Here is a 16669-nt window from a genome sequence, read left to right as displayed (position 1 = left end):
CTTGAACAAATCCATAAATATTTTGTGGATGGTAGGAACAGGTTTCTCATTATTGGAGATGAGCTAGAATGGATCTTGCGGCAATCTATTTTCATTGGAGCTGCCACTTTGAGTTCATATTTATAGGTATATGGCTGTATCTATTGAGAGGGTCTAGGAGCTCGACACACCAGCAGTCGCAAGGAGCACACAAGATCTTGATTTGTAAAATGTAGAAGAAACTAAAATTACCTAAACAGAACTGGGGTTTCTTAGAAAGTTTGATTTGAGGACTAGGGGGGGGGGAAGAAGCACAAAATGAACCTGGAACATCTTATTTTGCAGAAAGTAAAGAAATTCTCAAAGAATGGACATACATCAAGACCAACGCGGGGGCAAGCTTAAAGGGTTTCACCAAATATGAGGACTTTCTATAAAATAACTTGCTGTAATAAAAAATATCAAAGACAAGAAAGACATAAAGATAGCAAGCCTGGCAGAAAGTCTATTCCAGATTGAAAAAGATGAAAGAGTTGTAGTAACTAAATGCAGTGCATTATCCTGGGTTGGTTCTTGGGTGGCAAACAGACAAACAAACCAAGAAGGCTATAAAGGGCATATTTAGGACAGTAGACAAAAATGAACACATATTATAGATTAGATAGTGGTATTGCATTAATGTTAAATGTCCATGACTTTCTGTGATTATGTAGGAAAATATCCGTGTTCTTAGTAAACATACAGAGTAAAGGGGCACAGTGTCTAATCCACTATAAAGAGATTCAGAAAATAAATATTTCTCCAGATTGGAGAGAATGAAAGAATATTTCTCCAGATTGGAGAGAAAGATAAGAAAGTTTTCATAGCGTAAAATGTAAGCAATTGACGAATCTCAGTGAAGGTACATAAGAGTTCTATGTGCTAGTATTTGCAATTTTTGTTTGTGTTTGAAATTATAGCACTATAAAAAGTTTAGAAAATAAATATGCTGAATGTCTCCTGGGCAAGAATCAGACTCTGGACCTTTTCTGCACAGGAACAGCAGGACAATAAAATTTTTATTGCACATTTATGTAATTCACAGTACGCAAAAGTATTGCATCATCTTACTTTTGTCCTGATAATCACTCTAGGGGGTGGGCATCCTTAAGAACCCCCTGTGGGTGAGGATACCTAAACAGAGATACCAAGTCACATGAAGTCAGTCGCGTAAGTAGGATCAAAATTCTATCCTCTGGTTTAAAGTCAACCTTCCTTTTAAGGCACAGTAAAGTTGGTCCATACTCTCCAAATCTCTGTTTTAAGGTTGGAAAAGAAGACAAATCAGTGACAGAGAAAAAGAACAGGCATAAGGAAGCTTAATGACATCCAGGAACACTGTGGCTGATGGATGGGAATAGGAGTGTGGACTGTGGTAGACAGAGAAGAGCTCTGTCCAATTAAACCATTTAACCACCTGCAGATTAAAACGCCTGGACCAGGTTTACGCTTTTTGGGAAAGAAGAAATACTACAACTGAATGGGTAAGGAGAGCAAAATGCAAGGGTGGTGAGGATGAGTTTGAATTCATCACAATTCTATTACAGTTTACACTTGTTTGCTTGTGTTCCAATTGAAGCTGTGTGAAAAGACATTTTATGTCCTATATAACTAAACATGTGTTTATAGTAGACCAAACTGCTTTTCTATTTCGTTTGAATATTTGTGGTTTAAAAAGCTATGATATTGGTATCATTGACCTACAACAAGTACATCTGTAAGGCAGATAAATGAAAGATGCCACTAATATTACTGTAAGCCTGGTTGACATTTAGAAAGCATATGTTCTGCAAGAACATCAAACGGACTAATTTACCAAATCCAAGGTTAATGTGGGAGGTTGCTAACTTAATAAGACCCATCTTTGTGCAATAGAAAACAATGAATCTGTAGGTAAAGATACCTTTCGCTTGTAAATTGGGATATAGGTTACCCACCTGTTGCATCTGAAGGTATAGGTTATGTACAGGTAAAAGTTAAAGTCATGTTTAGCAGGGGATGGGAAAATATTGACTGCTATGGACATTTTTTTGTGGTGTGGCTGAAAAAAGATTAAAATATTATTATCAAGAGGCAGCAGAGTCACGAAGGTGCAGTTTAGCTATGGGACAGGCTGTAGTTTACTCATCTAGATACAGGGTGTGATGCATAGAATAGAGAGCTTGGATGTAGATGGGCAGTAACTTGGGTAGTCCTTTTGGAGCCCAGGTGATTAGCCCAGCTCTGGCTATGGGTCCTTATTTCAGATTCCTCGGGTTCTGAGTTCAAGTTTGCCCTCATGCTGGTCCAATGGGATCAATCCTTTAATACTCTACTCCCCGTCCCCGTCTCCCAAACAACGATCATAACCTTCTGCATCTGACAATTTGTCTCCATCCATCAAAGAACTTTCACTATCTGGGTTGGTAGGGAGTTAGTCTTTTGATCTGATTATAGCTATATCTTACATTCCTGAGCACACATGCTTCATTTCTCAGAGATTCTGGACACTGGCCACAGAGGCTTATTCTAATCCTCACAACTCAGGCCATTCTCTGGAGGTTCCTTTTACTCAATTAAGGACAGTAAATTACCTTAGGATCAGGGCTTATGAATCTTCTATGAGGAAGCTACCTTTTACTTGGGCCTAATTCAGAAGTGTCAGAATGAGACTACCTAAGAAGGTGCCTTCTTTCAGGCAGAAGCAGAGAATTAACACGTTCTTGGGCCCAAGAATAGTTCTTTTCTCCTCCTTTTCTCCCCGTCCCTCCACTCTCTCTGTTTTTTCCCTGTGGCACTGCTTTGGGAATGGCTGCTTCTAGAAGGAGAAGACAGATCCTAGAATTCAACATGTATTTTGTCATACTACATAACAAAAAAAGAGTTAGATATGGTTGATATTGTTTCTAAGATTCAGTTATGGGTAGCATCAAACTAGATGTGACTTGAGAAGGAAATATTTTTATTCTAAGTCACAACAAAGTCCTTACGCATGAATTTCTAGAACACAGTTTATTAGTCACTTAAGGGCTATTTGAACGTGCTTTTTTTTTTTTTTTTGATACTGACAATTTCTGACGCTATTGGCCTGATTGAACGATAACCAGCACAATTTATGCATTAAATACGAATTTCATGCCTTTAAAAGTGCTTACCTTGTGTAGGTATGAACTTCAATTTTCATGTATGTAGGAAACATAATGCTTGATGCAAGTATCTAATGAAGAATTGATTTTTAATTTAGCGTTCTCTATGTTTATATATGATTTTAATGGGAAAAATGGTACTATATAATGTCAGAATGGCAGGAACATTTCCCTGAGGGGATGATTTTGTGAGGCTGCAGGAAATGGCATGCAGAGTGTCTGCTGTGGTCATCTCATCTGGGAGAAGCCACTGTGATGTCACACTCACCCATACACACAGTGGGCGGCCGACACCAGCCAGTCGTCGCTGACGAGAGATGCACCACAGAGCAGTTGGCCGTTGTAATAAAGGGCGACGACCCAGGGCCAGGCTCCTTCTTTGGCATTATTTCCTCCAACAATCTTTGGGCTGACTCGTGGAGTCACTAGTTTTTTCCCACATGCTATTAAAATAAATGAAGAAATAAAATAAATGAAGACATAAAATAAGTGAATTAAAATAAATCTATTTTATTTTGGTGGATTTCCTTTGCTTACGAAAATTTAGTGGATCACTACAAAATAGTGATATACCAACTCCATTCGGAATTTTAAACGGAAGGCATGAAGGAAGAAAACGTGACAAAATACTTACGTTTTTGGTTACATTGTAACTGAATCAGTGAATCCTGTAAACACTGTTTACTGTAATAGAAGAACAATTATATTTCAGAAAGTGTGCACCTAACATTTTAAAACAAAGTATAGTGTATCTATTTTAATCTTATTATCTTATTTTTTTAGTAGAATTAACCTTCAGATGTAAGTAGGTTATATGAAATGTGGGGACGCTGACATGCACAGCAGGAAAATCCTCAGTTTAAAGTCAAATAGAACGGAGTTTGAGCCCTTAACTCTCTACCACTTACATTTAGTGATTTTGGATAAGTTGTTTAGTGTCCCTGGGATTCAGTTTTGTCATCCATAAAATGGGAGCAATAGTAGTTACTTTGTTGGAGTTTTGTGAGAAGTTAAATAAACTGGAGTTATTGTGCCATATACACAATGAACATTCAATAAATCATAGTTATCGTTAGTTTGCTTGAACCAACCTTGGATATCATCATTCTATAATACAGAACATGTCTCAGTATTGCTAATCAGGCAACTATAAATGCCTCGCATTGTGTGTGAGGCTGTGTACCTCATTCAGAAAATTCACTGATTGATGAATCACAGGCCCTTCTTTCAAGGGAGATAAACATATAAACAGCAAAATATAAGACAAAGTATAGGCATAAATAATTTAAAAACTCACTACCTGTTTAAATACTTGGATACCAACTTTTTTCAAAGCCAAGAATTCTATATTAAACAAAAATTTAAACAAAGGAAGAGTTAAAAAATGTGTTATACTTATTGACCACTAGAGATCAGTATAATACAAGGAATTAAAGTACTTTCCCACAGTTTCCTGATTCTGCCAGGGCAGATACTGGTCACATTGAAACAAGCACATACACACATATATAACTTTAATAATTTCTATTTATATATTTAGCTACATATGTTGTGCATATTACTTAGGTGTTTGAAATTTCAGGTAAAAACAAAACAAAAACACAAAGCAAGACCCAAGATTCGTATGCGATCACAAGTACAATCAAAGCAATTCAGTGTTTCTGGAACATACATGATAAGGCTTATTTGAAACCACGTGCATTCATACTGTCCAATCGACATATCACTTAGAATATAAGTTAACTTCAATTGAAATAAAAGAAAATATACTTACATTTTATTAATAAGCAATGTGGATGTGATGTGGGAAACCAAGGCAGAAGGAAATGGTAGATAAAATAAATTTCCTTATAACCTGCAGCCTATTGACAAATGCTTGAGGCAGGGGAGGACAATATTTCTCCAGGAACTCCCTAATGTCTTAATGTTAATGCTTTGCTAGAGACTGACAATAGCTAGGCCTCCATATAAAAGTCCTTCTGGAAACTCCTTATTGCCTTTACTTCCCCTAGCTCCAAAGTATATAATCAGTCACCCTTCACAATCCTGGGGAAGCTCTTCCTGCCCATGGGTCCTGTCCCCATCCTTTTATAAAATTACTGTTTTGCCCCAAAGACGTCTTAAGAATTTTTTCTTGGTTGTGGGCTCCGAACCACACCCCCTCCCCAAATCCACAACCACATCACATGCATGTATATCTATCTAAATATGGGTATATCAATATATAGTCATAATGAACTCCCCTTCTATTATATACTCATCGTTGGGAGAAAAGCAGTTTCTAGAATGCTTTCCAGCATACTTTCAAGTTCATCCAAACTCTTTCTATATCTATAGTACTCATCAGTGAAAATCCATATTCAAAATGGTTCAGCATTCTTAGATATTAAAGATGCCTAATACTCTGTGGTATGGACAAAACTGATGAAATTCTTTTTAGCAAGCATAGAAAAGCTTAATAAACTTTTAAAACAAAAAGTAACTATTAAATTAACCAGAAAATGGACCTGAACTTTGCCCCTCATTCTCCATGCATTTCAGCCAGTCAAACTTTTCATGCATAAACACACACATGCAGTTTCTCAGTGTAGAGGAATAAATTCCTTAGTCTCTGGTCAGAATGAGCAGTGACTCCACACTTTGCCCAGGTATATTTAGAGAGATTGGAGGGAAACAGAATTATTGTCCCGGCCTTTGGTCCTGGAATCAGAGCTAGGTCAGCCCTCTGGACAGGAAGAAAGACAAGAGCAGGATCCTATGTCTTTCTCTCAGCCCCATTAGTTGAGGGGCTATTGCGATATAAATGGATGGGTTTATATCTATTATATTGACAAAGTAAACATTTCTCTCCCATATATGGCCATCAGCATGGTCTTTTTTTCTCGTTGATTGGCTATGCTTTCTCTTTCTTTCTCCTTTCTAGAACTGCTATTTATTTATTTCTTTTTAGTTTTTTTTCTTTTTTTATTATTTGAGAGAGAGAGAGAGAGAAAGAGAAAGAGAAAGAGAGAACAGGAAGGGGCAGAGAGAGGAAGACAGAGGATCTAAAGCTGGCTCTGTTCTGTCAGCACAGAGCCCAACCTGGGACTTGAACCCACAAACCACAAAATCATGACCTGAGCCAAAGTCAGAGGCTCAACAAACTGAGCCACCCAAGCGCCCCTTCCAGAATTGTTATTTAAAGTGAGCTGTTGCCTTTGGCAATTTAGAAGATTGCAAGGTAGAGTGGAAAATAGAGGAATGTGGGGTTGCCTATGGATTTGTGAGCATGTCCAGGTCATGCTTTAGTTTCCTAGGCCTTAGAGTAGAGTAATACTAAGCATATATATGATAACATAAGCATACGTACAATAACATAGCATATGCACAATAACATAAGCACGCATACAATAACATAAGCATACATACAATAGGGACATCAATGATACTGTCATTTTGTTGATAAGCATGGAATAACAGACTTCTGCTCTGAAACATGGACATAATTGAGATGAATTTTTAAAAATATTTTTTCCTTTGTTCTTTTTCTTATCCTTAAAGTCTATAAGATATAAACAAAAGAACTTTTCGGTGTACAAACTGCTTTTGATCTACAATGCTAATGTAAATTTAAACATGCTTATAGAAGGAAATCTAGAAATCTGCTTTCTCATTTGAAAATGCTTTGCTTCACCCCTTATGAGACTAATAATATCAGTCAAGGCCCAGCAAACATTCATATAAAACATTCAATTGCAAAGTCCTTGGTACTGAAAATACTCCTTTATCAATTTGTTTTACTGGTTGAGCTCACAGATATAACGTTTCATGAATAGCTGAATAATTACATAATTTCATTTTTTACCATTAAGTATGTTATACAAAAAAACCTGCAAGCTAATGTACCAGCAATGACATCTTAAATCTTTGTCTGTAGTTATGGCTTCTTGAAGTTACTCTCTTCCTACCTGCAGCTGGTCTTTAATGGAACTTTAAAATTCAAAAGCCAGGGCGCCTGGGTGGCGCAGTCGGTTAAGCTTCCGACTTCAGCCAGGTCACGATCTCGCGGTCCGTGAGTTCGAGCCCCGCGTCAGGCTCTGGGCTGATGGCTCGGAGCCTGGAGCCTGTTTCCGATTCTGTGTCTCCCTCTCTCTCTGCCCCTCCCCCGTTCATGCTCTGTCTCTCTCTGTCCCAAAAATAAATAAAAAACGTTGAAAAAAAAAATTAAAATTCAAAAGCCAATCTCAACCAAAAAAAATATCATGAATGCCCAAACAGGAGAAGTGACATAATTTAAGATAAAATAGACGTTTGAATACAGGAAGGAGGTTGCTTTTTAAACAGTAGTAAAAATTATGAAAATGAACCTAATTTAAAACTTTTTTTAATGTTTATTTTTGAGAGAGAAAGAGAGAGAGACAGAGAAAAAGAGAGAGAGAGAGAATGAGCAGGGAAGGGGCAGAGAGAGAGACAGACAGACAGAATCCAAGTGGGATTCAGGCTCCAAGCTGAGAGCATAGAGCCTGACAGGGGGTTCAAACCCACAGACTGCGAGACATGACCTGAGCCGAAGTCGGATGCTTAAGCTACTGAGCCATCCAGGAGCCCAAAAATAACCTAATTTTAAGGAGCATAAGACAATATGCAGACACAACTAGAAGTCTAGACTCCTTCCCTCAATATTCATGTTCTATTTGCTAAATACCATGACTTTCGCCCCTCTCTTCTCTTGATAACTAATTTGTGTCACCCTTTTTAGTCTGACTAACATTGGACCAATTTATCCCAACTCTCAGAATTTTTTTGGGGGGGATTTACTTGTTAATGAATTTGAAGGTAAAGATAGAAAGGGTATAGAAGTAAACTTATTGAATCTCTATCTATGTGCTGCACAATTTTATATGCAATATCTCATTTGACTGCCTTACCATATACATGAGGGTTAGATAATGTTATCAAGTAGGATCAGTTAGGTAGTATTTGAGATTACCTGAATAATAAAAAAAATAAATAACTTTTAAGATTATATGGCTAGTATGTGGTGGCATTAAAATCTGATTAGTTTTAAAATCTATCTTCTTTCCAGTCCATGTACAAATTAGTCCAAGAACAGATTTTGGGACCCACCTTGGTGTTAGTATTAAGCTGCCATTAGGGGCTGTGTTTAATTTTACAAATGGTCCACTTCCAGTAGAGAAGATTGGCATCGATGAGTTTCCACTCCTAGGGAAAAACACATAGAGACAAAACAAAAACACAAAGAACCAAAACCTTAATTTATAGTTATTTATTGCTGTGGACATTGAAAGAAATGATGGGATTCCATACAAAAAAAAGATGAACATTTTAATATAACCCTTCAAAAGTTTTGCTGTCTAAAAGATGGAACAAATCAGAATCATCCATAATAACATAAAACGTAATTTAAGTTTTTGTGTAATCCCTCTAGTTCTTGTTTTCATGCTCATATATTATTTAACAAAGTTAAAATTCAGTGCATGCATCACTTGAGTATCTGATTTTTTCATTTGACTCTTCTATGTTCAATAAATTCCATAATGATCAATTTTAATAACCACCTCATAGAATTGCTGCACCATAATTTATTAAACTTTTTTCCTGTTGAGTGTAATCCATCTTTTAAAAAATGCATGTTGCCTGAGAACAACCTAGAAAAAGAATGTCTTCAGTGTTTACTTTTCCAAATGTTGCTTTGTTCTCGGTATCTCATTCAATTTAAAGTCTAACAAGCCCTAATTTAAAGCCAGAAGCCACGTGACTGCTCTAAAAAGGGAGTCTGTGGCCTGGCCCTCTAACTCTAAACTCATGGGCCAGCGTGAGATGGAGAAAGACACATTCTGCATGTAACAAAGACATTAAATTTCTAGTCTTTCTTATCCCTGAGAACATGTTATATCCACGCTCTCCACTGTGAAACTTAACTGAAGATTTCTCTCAATCATCCTGACCCTCTTCCGTAGGCTTAGCTGGAAACATTTAGCTTCTTACTTCCTAATCTTTTTTTCCTGCCTTTTATTTATTCCAGATTTTAATCCTCATATAAAAATACGCTTTTTGATTGGAAACATCCTGATTCCTGCTAACTTCTGCCGGTTGGCAAGGAGAGGATGCAGTTCTTATCTTTTGGAATAACATGAAGTTTCCACCAACTGCATCTTCAAAAGAAGGTCCAATGTCTTGCCTAGACAGTCCCCAACACTGGCCCTTCTCTGTCTGTGTGTAGGGAATTTCCAAGGGAACACCCATGACTGTTGTGATCAATAAGAAGAAAAGAGGTTGAGAGTGTTTCCTGTCTCTTTCAGATGGGACAGCATCTTAAAAAAAACTGAAAGTGTTTGTTTCATACCTTTCATCCACTGAACAGAGAACTGGAACAATGGAGCCTGTATTTAATGTCCCAGAATTCAGCATGTTGCACTTTAACTTTATAAACAGATAAAAGTAACTCTAGCACACAAATCAATGACTATTCATTTAATAATACCCGAAATGAATTTGCCAAAGGGAGAATAAGTGCTGTTACTGTTATTATTAAAGATTAAGATATTCCCTCTAGAGAAGCAGAAGCATCATCTTATTTAAGTATTTATGTAAAGTGTATTTGTTATAGTTCAGAAAAACCGAATAGGCATAAGGACTTCACAGCAGGCAGGGGTGTAGAGGTCAGAAATGCTCTGCTCAGGAAGGACAATAATGCAGGAACATTATATTTAAGGACTCCCATATTTAGGGAAGACAGAGTGTGCATCAAAACAGATCTTAGAGGACTTTGAATTTACCATTGTTGCAGCTTTTGGTAGAATTCATCACACCAGTCTTGGCTTTTCAGACTATCAAGGAATACCTATCCAATTTGAAGAGGCTCTCATTGAGTTGACTTTGCTTGACGCTTCAGAAACATCCTTAGTATTGGTTGATTGTGCTCATCTTTGCTGCAAGGGTGGGTCTTAGTTACTCTCTGTTCTCTCTTTTAGACTCTCTCTTTTATTGTTTTTGGTCATATTGCCAGTGTCCTTATTCTGCTGAATTCCTACATGTGTTGGACATTCTTCTAGGTAGTTTTATATGTTCCCAACTCTCCATGACCAAGGATTTCCAAAGTATGTTCTCCAGACAAGCAGCAGAGAATATATTAGAAATGCAAATTGCCTAGCTCCACTCCAGACCTACCAACACAGAAACTCTAGAAGTAGGGTCCAGCCATCTATGTGTTAACATACCCTTCAGGTGATTTTGACACTTGGAAGTCAGGGACCCCCTGTCAAAGCCAAATATAATATCTATTTTTACTTGTTCAGGGGGGTCTGCTTTTTAGCTTCTGAAATGATTTCTCGTTATTTGATAGGCAATTCATTTTAAGGCACTGATAAAGTTAATTTGTATTTCAGGACCCACAAAATGGAGCCCACTGCAGTGGCCCAGTCCACTTCACAAATCTAAACCTGTCAGCCCACACTGAGGAATGGCCTCATTGTCAAGAAACCCTAATATACACCAATCACAATCTTCCAACTCAGCTTCTGCTGGCTTACTTTACCCTAAAATAAGACCTGCTAGGGCTAACAGGAAATCCTGATCTCCTAGCCAGTCATGCCCCGTTGCCTCTTCTAACTGTCCATAAAACTCTCTCTCCCCCAAATCACTCAGGAAGTCTGCTCTACTGCTTGTGAGACACTGCACTCCCCCAATCAGTGGATCGTTTTCCCTTCAATAAAGGACATCAAACTCAATACTAAATTGTTTTAGTTTTGCCATTTGTCCATATTCATAAATATGTGGGGGAACATCCTCAAGGGTAATTCATTAAAAATACATCTCAGAGACGTGGGTTTAACACTTTTCCATTTTTTCTACCTGTTTTTCTTCCATCCCTTAACTATCTCTCTCTCTCTTTTTTTTAATTAAGTAAGCTGTACAAGCCACTCACGACCCTGAGAGCAAGAGTTGCATGTAATCTTAACGACCGAGCTAGCCAGGTGCCCCGACTAGCTCTTTTAATACAGACCCCGAGAAGATGCATTAGTATCTCTGGAACTTCAAAACAAAATTTGGACATAATTCTTTTCCTTTTTTTTCCCTTTTTTTAAAATTCGGACATAATTAAAGTGAAAAAGTATTGAGGTGTTATTTATAAATCAGGTTTTTTTTTTTTAAATCTAGTGTCTATTTATTACACATTTACAACTGGCATTAAACTGTGATGGGATTGGCAGGTAAATTTTTAAGCCTATTCTAGGAGAAAAAAAGACTAGAGGCAAAGCTTTAAAGAATATCTGGTGAATGCCAATTCTTCTACTCTTGGAGTCTCAAATGCAGTCCCACAGTGATGTTTTCACTATCTGGCAGAGGAAAAAATAAAGATTATGCGTGCATATTGAAAATAAAAAAACAGACACACAGTTTATATTCTGAGATCGTCTTCTCTATATTTTCACTCTCAAAGTTACATGAGGAAACAGACTGCAATTAATACTACAGATATATTGTTTGGAATACAGAATACAGAATAGAATATATTAAATGCTATATAGAGTATATATAGATATATAGTATATAAACGCTATGTATAGTAAATGTAGTCTATATAGTATATAGAATATATTAAAAGCTATAATATAAAATAATTAAAATGCTCTTTTGGAAAAAAATTATAAAGTATTCACATAATTAATTTTTTGTCGCTCATACTGATGTCAGCAGCCTGGAAGTGCTATATAGAGACTATCCGTTCATACAAACATTTCCAGGTGTTAGTGCTGGATGTTAGAATTTGGAATTTAATTTGAGAGTGGCTACTCGTGTTTCAAATCCTGCCAAATTCAACTCAACCTTTTCCGGACTGAACACAATTTATTCCAGCTTGTATTCACAGCACACAGAAGATAAACCGCAGAGAAAGTTTACAACAAACTATTTATTATTTTAAGAAATGATGGAGATAATAAAAATATATTAATAATGTTCTTGGCAAAATAACAGGCTAGCAACCTTTTATTATCACATTTATTTTCGAAAAGCAAAATCTCATAACAATGAAAAATTGAATTGTTGAGAAAGAATAAATTATATTAAGTTCTGCAGTTAAAGCATGTCACTGAGTCTCTCCCTGCCTCGGTTTCCTTTTCTTGCAACAAAACGAGCTTTTAATTTTTAGAGACGAATTCTGGCAAGGTTATGACTGGGGTTTGCATTTTTTAAATCCTGAAAATTTTAGCTCTGCAGATTTAGATAACTCTACCCACACATTTGCACAGCTGTCTGAAATCTGTACAAATTTGGTATCACATAGAAACATGCCCATATAGCATTACCTTGTTGACATGCTAATGCCTCCTGACTACCTATTTCTAAACCTTTATTACCATTTTTATAGGTTATGCATCCTGAAAGGGCTCCCCTGGCTTCAGGAAAACCTTATTCTATGTGAGAAAAGAAGCATACAAATGCAACCCACCATCATTATTTTTTAAGGTCATATATGGAGTATAAAAATATACTCGGAGATGAATTCTAGGGAGAAAAGGAAGGATATCCTGGGGCGTCTCGTACAGTATTAAATCTTCTATGTCTCTTCTCAGGCCTGCTTGGGTTTCCTCTCTTTTGTCTTGCTCCTCAGACTGTATTTGCTGTGATAAGAATTCCTCCCTGAAGCAGAAGCTTAGGTAGGAATGTTTGAAGCTTTTGGACACACTAAAGCTAGAAAGAATAATAACAAATGTTGCAAATACTGCAGCCAGGCACTGTAGCTCATTTCACACCCCAAAAGGTTTAAGTAATGAATGGAGCCAGGTGGGATTAGTTTGAAAAGGGTTTTAGAGAAGGATGGACCTTCTTTTTTTCAGATTGGAGGGAAAGAAGGGGATTGATTTGGCAGGACAGAAGGTGAGGAGAGCACTTTAATAGGCAGGGGAAGGGCGAATGAAAGGAGTTTGAGGCAAAGGATGGCAAAGCATCCTACTAGAAAAGTCAGGACATACAGGCGGTTAGGTAAATAGCATGGCTGAACTGGACACACTTCAACTGCAATTGCTTATTTCTTATCATGTTTATAGTAACACATGTAGGCACTTCCCTAGAACTATGGTAGCTCTTAGCAAACAGGTAACCTGAATTATTTTTAGATTTTCTGACCTCGACTCCTAACATTTTGTGGTATGCAGAAGGAAAAAAAATGCCACTAGAAAAAATTATCTTCACCTAATCAATTTCCTCCTCTGTGCAAGCTGCTGTATTAAGAACAAGAGAGAAATTGATGGGTCAGCCTGGTAGCTGTTCTACATTATCCTACAAATGTAATGGTATTAGAAAGGAAACAAGTTCCCGGCATTTTATACATCAAATGCGGCTGAGAGAAATAATACTTAGAGGTGATTGTCAGAGACAGGATCCTCATGGTTAACATCTTGGAGAATGTGGTCTTACCCCTTTGTAGTAAATCCTTGACTCATTCCTAACTTTATTTTCTTAGCTGCCATTGGAGTTTGTTTATTTTTCAGGAAGAAGAGTATGACATTCACCTCTACATTTACTATGAAGTTTTCTCTGTGCACATGTGTTTTCGATGCATTACTACCTTATAAGGACATGCATGCAAACTTTCCTTTAGAATTTAATGCCGGGAGAAATGTGTCTTCTCTATGGAACTGGTAGTGTTTATCTTATCTCATAATTAAAGAGATGCCCTTATTGATGTTTTCCTTTTTTTTTTTTTTTGCATAGGTTTCCAGGAATCTCAGACACAAATATTAGTAATTATGTTGATCCTGTATGTTTTATAGATTTGCCTCCTTATTTCTTCAGACCTTATTTTCATTTACTATTCTATTAATGTTACTATATGTACTCTGTTACAAATCACCTCAGATTCTTTTGAAAAGGTAAGGGTATAAAGAAAAAAAGAGAATGGAAGGCAATAAAGGAGAAAAGAAGGAAGGGAATAGGAAAGTGAGAAAGGAAGCAAAAAATAAGGAAGAATGAAAATAAGGACAGGAGGGAGAAGGAAAAAATATTTCTATTTTTTAAATTTTTTAAATGTTTATTTATTTTTGAGAGAGAGAGAGAGAATGAGCGAGGGAGGGGCAGAGAGAGAGGGAGACACAGATCTGAAGCAGACTCCAGGCTCTGAGCTGTCAGTACATAGCCTGACGTGGGGCTGAAACCCACGAACTATATCATGACCTGAGCCAAAGTTGGATGCTTAACTGACTGAGCCACCCAAGTGTCCATCTCATCCATTTTTTAAGTTTATTTATTTATTTTTGAGAGAGAGACAGACAGAGAGACAGAGAGGGCAAGTGGGGGAGGGGCAGAGAGAGATGGAGAGAATCCTGCTCTGTTGTCCGTGATAAGAAGTTTGTAGGTAGAAAGGAAATAATTACATACTAACTTTTACTAATCTTTAATTGTAGTATTTCCTTCTTATATAAATGTAAGTGACTAATTGCAACACTGATAGCAACACCTATAATTTTGTCACCAAAACGAACATTGCAGTTGCTGCATACACCTAAAAATATCATTTATGCTAATTTTTTATCTTACAATAATCATTAGAACCACCAACATATCTTATTGAATACTCCATAAAGAAATACATATTACCATATCACATTTATAACATTTTGGTAATTATTTTTCAAGGTGGTTAGTTTCCTTTCTAGTCATGTGTATTTTATTTTATTGCACTTAAATATATGAATCTAAGAAGAGGTTGGTAAGTTTCAGCAGACCACCAAAAGTGTTCATGACACACAAAAGAAGGTTATGAAAGCCTTCCCTAGAGTGCAGTTCTCAAACTTGGCATCAGAATCACCTGAAGGGCTGGTTCAAACACAGACTGCCGACACTACTCTGGACTTGCCTCTGGGTAGGACTCAGGTGGAGCTCCAGATTTTGCATTTCCGTGCTTGCATCCCAGGCTTTGCAGATGCTGCTAGTTTGATCTTAAAAACACCCATGTGAAAGCCATAGACCTAAACACTCCTGATTCCAAACATCTGGGAAAAAGACCAGGTGATTCGATCGTATAGCCAGGTTTGAGAGCTGCTGAGCCAGCCCTTGGATTACAAGTCACTGGTATGCTTGCTTTCAGTCCCTTCTCCACAGCAGACAGAATTTCCTAACCACTGTGCTTTTCATAACCTAGTAATATGAATCTTGGAAAGTTATAAATTTACTATGCATTGTTATAATTATTTTCTCTTTACCTATTTTTAGTAATTCATTTCTAGTTTGAAATAGGAAGAACAGGGGCACCTGGGTGGCTCAGTCGGTTGAGCGTCCGACTTCAGCCAGGTCATGATCTCATGGTTCATGAGTTCGAGCCCCGCGTTGGGCTCTGTGCTGACAGCTCAGAGCCTGGAGCCTGCTTCGGATTCTGGGTCTCCCTCTCTCTCTCCTCATTCCCCACTCACGCTCTGTCTCTCTCTCTCTCTCAAAAAAAGAATAAACATTAAAAAAAAAAAACAAAATAGGAAGAATATGAGAGTTACAGTTTGTATATCAGGCAAATGATGAACTTTTTAGGTTGGTCAATTAAACTAAGTAAAATAATTTTTTTCCCACCATCTTTCCCATAACCTGCCCTCCCCCTACCATCCCACCTAGAAAAATAGATAAGAATACCTTTGGTGTTGAATTTGCAAATTAAAAATAACAGAAAATAGTATTTAATTATTTCTGTATAAAGTTAGCAAATAAAAAGGAAATCATTTAAAGTAGAAAGTAGTAGTTACATTTTTTCTACTGATTCCCATATCTTATCTTTGTTGTTGTTTTATGTTAAGGCTTTTTCCACATAGTTGAAAATTTGAGGACAATGACTGGAAATATGGGCAAGAACAGGAATATTTTTTGCCTACCAATTTTTAAAACTAATATGAAACACTGGTTCTATATTTTCTATGTTTCAGTTTTCTAAGACCCAGTGTTAAATTGTGGATACAAATTTGTGGTGGTACTTACACAGGGTATTAAATCATTATGCTCCGTTTATTTGGAAGGCTTATTAAAACAATATTCCCTCCCCATCCCACCCCCAACATTTTCAAAACCCCTCTGAAATGGAAGACCTTGCAATAATTCCATTTCTTATTTTGGATTTGAGAATGAGAAGCTCAACATGAGGTTTCTGACATTTGAATTGAGGGCATCTTGCACAGGACTATTGTGGGATTTAAAAATTACCAGCAACTCCTCACAAGCAGGCTAAGAGGGGTATGTATAACCACCTCTATTTTAAGACATTAGCCTTTCCCAAATTCTGCAAAGCTGCACAGACCTGATGACTTCTAGTTTTTAATGGCTTAGTGGGGCAAGTCAACCACATAGTTCATTTATTGGGTTAGGAACGAGGTAGTGTGCTTTCCTAGGAAATGTTTTAAAAATCAATACTCGAAGTTTCTTTAACATTTATTCTTTCATCAGTGTAAAATGTTTTCTTTCATACTTTGATCAGAGACATGAAAGTGTTATTTAAAGTACTTTTTTACTTACGCATGCTATAAATGGCAGGGAATGAAAATGCT

General features: G+C 37.0%; 1 protein-coding gene across 1 annotated transcript in view; it reads right to left on the bottom strand.

The window, feature by feature from the left end:
• TMPRSS15 (transmembrane serine protease 15) overlaps nt 1-16669 on the bottom strand; it is a 122757-nt gene that overhangs the window by 17789 nt on the left and 88299 nt on the right. Inside the window, exons 20-22 of the mRNA XM_078452864.2 lie at nt 8250-8345; nt 3778-3827; nt 3412-3586 (exon numbers count right to left, since the gene is read on the bottom strand). Coding sequence (XP_078308990.1) covers nt 3412-3586; nt 3778-3827; nt 8250-8345 — 321 coding nt within the window. The remainder of the gene's footprint in view (nt 1-3411; nt 3587-3777; nt 3828-8249; nt 8346-16669) is intronic.

Source organism: Panthera onca, chromosome C2 (genome assembly GCF_046562875.1).
Source record: "Panthera onca isolate mPanOnc1 chromosome C2, mPanOnc1 haplotype 2, whole genome shotgun sequence".
NCBI lineage: Eukaryota > Metazoa > Chordata > Mammalia > Carnivora > Felidae > Panthera > Panthera onca.
This window is presented reverse-complemented; position numbering and strand designations above follow the sequence as displayed.